At 40.0% G+C, this 6,000-nt stretch overlaps 1 protein-coding gene across 3 annotated transcripts in view; it reads right to left on the bottom strand.

The window, feature by feature from the left end:
* Positions 1–2,622: 2,622 nt before the first annotated feature.
* LOC106548890 (receptor-type tyrosine-protein phosphatase V) overlaps positions 2,623–6,000 on the bottom strand; it is a 55,747-nt gene continuing 52,369 nt past the window's right edge. For all 3 annotated transcript variants that reach the window (XM_087720225.1, XM_087720223.1, XM_087720224.1), the window contains exons 35-37: positions 5,090–5,247; positions 4,440–4,578; positions 2,623–3,215 (exon numbers count right to left, since the gene is read on the bottom strand). In XM_087720225.1, the coding sequence (XP_087576351.1) occupies positions 3,156–3,215; positions 4,440–4,578; positions 5,090–5,247 (357 nt within the window). In that variant the 3' untranslated portion in view covers positions 2,623–3,155. The remainder of the gene's footprint in view (positions 3,216–4,439; positions 4,579–5,089; positions 5,248–6,000) is intronic.

Here is a 6,000-nt window from a genome sequence, read left to right as displayed (position 1 = left end):
CCCTAGTCATCCTTTTCATTAAACTAGACCAGTGATGGTTAACCTTTTCTGGTTGGAGTGCCCAAAGTGTGTGTGTGCGCGCACAAGCATGTGCCAGAACCCCCAAAATGCAATGCACCCCACTGTGCATGTGCGCTGCCCCCATTTATGCGTGCATGACCCCAACACCCCATCCCCATGCATGCATGCATGCCTGACCCCACACGTGCACTGCCCCTCCACATGCCCGCATGACACCCCCTGAATTCGCCCCACCCCCATGCATGTACGGCAGAGACCCAAAGACCAGCTGGCCAGCGGGTGGCATGTGCACATGCACGGGAGAGCTGACAGCTCATGTGCCATCAGAGAGGGTGCTGCATGCCACCTCTGGCACATGTGCCATAGGTTCGCCATCATGGAACTAGACATATCCAATTCAACAACTCTTCTTTTCAAGTTTTAGCCTCCAATTCCCTAATCTTCCTTGTTGCTCTTCTCTGCACTCTTTCTAAAGGACAGGTGTTTAACTCGCCGTGTCACCTTGCCATCACGTGATGTTTCGCAATGTTTTTTCCTTTTGTGGAGCTGGGGTGGGCATGACCTGCACGACACATCTGGCCTATGGGATGCCAGTTTGACACCTCTGTTCTAGAGTCTCAACATCTTTTTTTAATATTGGTGCAAACAAAATGGATGCAATGTTTCAAGTGTAGTCTCATAAAATGCTGTCATGTGACCATAGAGATGGGGGTTTGTTGTCAAAACTTTGGAACTGGGTTCATTGGAAGATCCACGATTTCAAATGGTCATTGAGTCATAAGTCAAAAACTAAGTACATTTGATCTAAGCTGAATTACATATAGCTGAAAAAATACTGCTGTTCAACCCTACCTCCTCCTCCTCCTCCTTCCTCTCTCCTATTGTTTTACTCTGTCTATTTTTAAGATTGTAAACTTCAGGCATCCTTTTCCAAATTGACAGTCCCAGAAGATCTGAAATGAGTACTCAAAATCCACAGCTTGGACTGGAAAAAGTTGCTGTAGAAAGTATGGTCCACCAAAGCTATGATCTACAAATACACTGTCAATTTAGCTGCTGAACCATTCAAGGCACATACATAGCGATTACTGGTTTGTGCTAGCCTACATTTCTTAGATTTATGGATTCATTGTTTCTAAAGCTCACTGACTATCTTTTCTTTGCCCTTTGGAACAAGACTACTAATTAAATTAAACTTGACCATGACTTTGTCTTTTAGTGAAACATCATGCACATGGCAAAGTATAATTTCTTAGCATAAATGTCAGTGAAAAAAGTAGACAAAACTGAATGCAAAATATTTCATTTTTCATAGAATAATTTATTATTATAAAACAATTTTCCCCAGGAAATTGGGGTAACTCATACCTATCTGTAAAAAATGCACTTCTCCCAATGGATAGTTCAATCCCATTTCAAAATTAAAGTTACAACTTTAAGAAATGAAATTAGGGGTAAGTCAAAGAAAAGCAAAACTGGATTTCATGAAACTCAAAATAAATTTCTCAAGCAATGCTTTAGGATAAGAAAAGCCTGTCATGGAATCCTGTGAATATTCATTTTAATAATTAAATTAAGTTTAGTACAATGAGTTACTTTCATGTAAATAATAGGATCACAGATCAGAACTTATGAGAGGAAAAACCCAACTTTCAAGCTGTGTCTCCAAAACTTACTACTGCAGTTGTTTTCACCTTTTCTTTGCTACACACTTCGAAGTGGAACCAAGTGAGATTCAGGAATCCGGAGTTAAGAGTGGAACTCAAGAGAAACAGAGGAAGCTATAAATTTGCAATATGAGTTGTTTTTTCTAGCTGGTTCTGTGTATGGATTAAGGGGTTTAGGAAAACTTGCTTTATCTGCAACAATAGCTAGGCATAAGTTTTGGGAAAATTCAAAATAAGGCAAGATGGTGTTTGTGTAGTTGGTATCATCTTTTCCAGACCATTCTGTAATTTTAACCTTTCAAGGAACCTATTCTGCATTAAATAAGAACTTATGCAACTGAAACAAATCTCTTTCATACCAAATTAGGAAAGTTATTCATATTCTCTATAAGATAACCTTTTTGAGAACGTCTTTACCAAAATTCATCTGGTAAACTTTTAATCCATTTTTATTTACCTCCAGTGTTACATTACACAACACATATCTTTAGAATACTTTTACCTCTTTCTCTTTGTAAGAGAGGCAGACTTAGGCTGGTTTTTTAAAAAAATATGAATAATTTTATATATGCAAAATAATCTTTCTGCATAATTCGGTTGTGGAATATGGAAAGAAGATAAATCACTGATTTGGGATTATCCTACTGTTAATAAGCCAGTTAACAATAAGGTATTTTACTCAGCCTATTTGTATTGGGAAATGTCAAAATAAGGGGGGAGGGGGGGAAAGCTGGTATCCAGACAATGGCATTCCGTATGATGGACTTAACTGCTGTAATTGGGTATGTTGGGGATCCAACATGCAACATCAGAAATTAGAGAGAGGGAAGGGAGGGGAGGGGAGGGGAGGGGAGGGGAGGAGAGAAGAGAGAGAAGAGAGAGAAGAGAGAGAGAGAGAGAGAGAGAGAGAGAGAGAATGAATATGAATGAATATGAATGAATATCACTGGATCTTTATTCCATTACCCATTCTTGCAACTTTTCCAGCTTTGTTTTTATCACAAAGCTGTTATTATCTGAAATGTACTTATTGTAAATTTGTACAATGACATCATGAGACATCTTGAACCTATCAACTCTATCCATATCCAAAAACATGTTTCATTGTATTTTTAAGAACTGAACAAAACTTGGGAAGGCTCAGGAGGTGATTTTTCTATTCCCCCCCCCCCCAACTCAGCAAACGGTGTATCCAGAATGAAGAATGAGTTGTTATGGCATGCACAACCCTGCCTTGAGGAACAGAAGTCTGCTGTCAGCAGAAATTATCTTTCTCCAACTGGAAGAGTGGAACATCACAGCCAGCATTTTTACAGACTCATTATTTCACCTTCTGCACAGATCAAGGTCAGAGCCCTGGGGTAGCTGCTCATCACAGCACAGGGAAGCACCAATTCAGTCTATGTCCACAATTCTGCTGCACACTGAAGTTCTATCCATCATCTAACCAGGAGCAGAAACCAGAGCCTAAACTTGTTTCTGGGTGATGACATCACGAATGCATTCATATAGATAAATATATTTATCCTAGAGGAATGAGGGGGTGGGGAGAGAGAAAGAGACACATAATACATGAGATAATGCAGATAAGCAAGATTTTTTTTTAAAAAAATGTATTGATACCAGGGAGGGAGGGAGGGAGAAGTATATTCCTGAAAGCCATCACATCACACTAGGAAATATAGGTTCAGGCTAGAAGTGGTAATGTAGCATGAAGAGCTTCATATATTATCAGCATCTGCTACTGTTTTATGGTTGCAGGGGGGGAAAACCAAACCAACCACAGACTGACCACTTTGCTACATATGTGAACGTTTCCAAGGCTAAACTAATGGTCATTTCTACCCTTATCTCCTCCTTGTTGTATTCTACAAGGCAGAGCCAGGGAGTTCTTTGATTAAATAAACTTGCATAAGTGTCACAGAGCTAAGTATAAAATCTATGCAGTACGTATTTTACATCCATATTTTAAGTTTCAGTCTGGGAACAGGTTGTATGCAACACCCTCTGGTGGCACAATATTGTCTTTCAACTCCCTGAAAGATTTACTCTTGTAGAAACTCAAGGTAGTAGTGCATAAATATAATGAAGTGGCATTTGAAAATACATGACTGAAAGTGTTTACAACATCATTCAATACAATAAATAGGCATTTGTCTTGTCTTCACAATAAAAAGCCTGTGTTTTATTCACAGTATGGTCCATATATTTTCCTAGTTCTAACTGCACCATTTTGATTTGAGAAGCTGCAATTCTTCTCCAGATTGCGTATTTCTTTCTGCATTGCATGTGGAAGGGACATGAACCACCAATGGCTGGAGTATAGCCCAATATATCTGGAAGGCATCAATTGGATAAGGCTAACCTAAAACAATGACTTGTTCTTGCCATGGTGATGAACAAGCCAAAAATGCATCTCAAATGTTCCTGATAAGAATGTTCTGGAGCACATCTGATATATTTTTGTTTCTTTTAGCTTTATTTAAAAACAAGCATATTTGGTCATCAGAAAAGATATCTGCAAAGTTAAGGGGACAATGGCCTGTGCAGGGACAGGCTTTAAGGGCATAGCAATCATGATGAGTCTAGAGCAGTGTTTCTCAACCTTGGCGACTTTAAGTCCTGTGGACTTCAACTCCCAGAATCCCCCAGCCAGCTCTGCTCCACAGGACTTAAAGTCGCCAAGGTTGAGAAACACTGCTCTAGAGGTTGGAATCTTCTTTTGCTGATCCAGCTCTCTGCTTTACTTACCAATGATGGTGTCATGAGACAACAGCTCCTCACCAGCCTCAAAACAACACCGTACACATCCACATTTTTCTCTCCTTTCATCTGCTGCAGCAGAGTATCTAAGGCAATGAGTATGCCCATCTGGCCTACACCTCCCGAACTGGGAAAGAAGTAAGAATTAGTAGGGGTTGACATATAACTATTATATAAGGTAAAGGTAAAGGTTCCCCCAGCACATATGTGCTAGTCATTCCTGACTCTAGGGAGCAGTACTCATCTCCGTTTCAAAGCCAAAGAGCCTGTGCTGTCTAAAGATGTCTCCGTGGTCATGTAGCCAGCATGACTAAACACCGAAGGCGCATGGAAGGCTGTTACCTTCCCACCAAATGTGGTTCCTATTTTTCTACTTGCATTTTTTACATGCTTTCGAACTGCTAGGTTGGCAGAAGCTGGGACAGGTAATGGGACTTTATTGGCACTAGGGATTTGACTCACTGAAATGCTGACCTTTCTGATTGACAAGCTCAGCGTCTTAGCCATTGAGCCACCGCATCCCTAATTGTTGTATACTGACGTCCAATGTTGACAACAGGGAGTATTTAGTATTTACCAATCCAAGACTGACACCCAAGAAAGATACCCTTGACCCAGGATGGGATTTGGGCTCTTACCTGCAATGCAGAACTAAAGGGCTGGTCCTCTTCCGGTATGGCACTAGCTGTCTGACAACTGTGAGAAAACCCACCAGAACCTCAGGATCTGGCAACTCTTCTCCTTCCCCCAAAGGAAATCGGAACTGTTGCAACACTCTTTCCTTTGCCTTTTTCTCCTGACAAAGCAATGAGGCATCAGTGTAAGCACAGTACACGAATTAAAAATTCAGTGTAACTCAGAAGCTTAGGTACAATTGAGGAGGAGTAAGCTATAAGCTCACCGCGAGTTCAAAAGCAAAGAAATCAAGACACTGCATGTTCATCCTCTACCATAAGGAGAATCAGGAACAGCAAACAGGAGTTTAACTAACTCTACAGGATTCCATTTACTTTCACTTCACATGGAAACAACGGGGCTTCTACTTCCCTATCTCCAACCAGCATCAAACATAACCAGAACTTATAGTTCTGTCTGGTGTGTGTGTGTGTACACATACATACATACACATATATTTGTGTATGTGTGCATGCGTATGCATATATATTCACAAGATAAATAAATAAAAGTCACATACAATAAAACAAAATTTCAAGAATATGAGCATGTAAAACCAATAAAAAGAATCCCAAATCAAGAAAGGATCTTGGCGAAGGGGTGTTCTTCACTTAAAGCATAGTAATTAGTTTCTAAGCATGGAGCAGATACATTTAATTTTTCCAAGAAAGCAACAACAACACTTGAGTTCCTCCAAAGAAAATATAACATCTCCTACATTATCTTCCTAGCTTTGCATTGACTGGCAATTCCAGATACATTAAAGTGCTATCTGAAGAATAAATAAAAAAAGTCCATCTACCACCATGAGCCACAAACTGAAAAAGAGGGAAGTTGACATTTTCAGTCTCTGAAATTTACTTAGTTCACAAGC

This window comes from Thamnophis sirtalis, unplaced genomic scaffold, assembly GCF_051295495.1.
Source record: "Thamnophis sirtalis isolate CommonGarterSnake01/CBP01778 unplaced genomic scaffold, rThaSir2_p1.2 scaffold_7, whole genome shotgun sequence".
NCBI lineage: Eukaryota > Metazoa > Chordata > Lepidosauria > Squamata > Natricidae > Thamnophis > Thamnophis sirtalis.
Note: the sequence above shows the minus strand (reverse complement) of the source record. Positions and strands in the feature narration are given on the sequence as shown.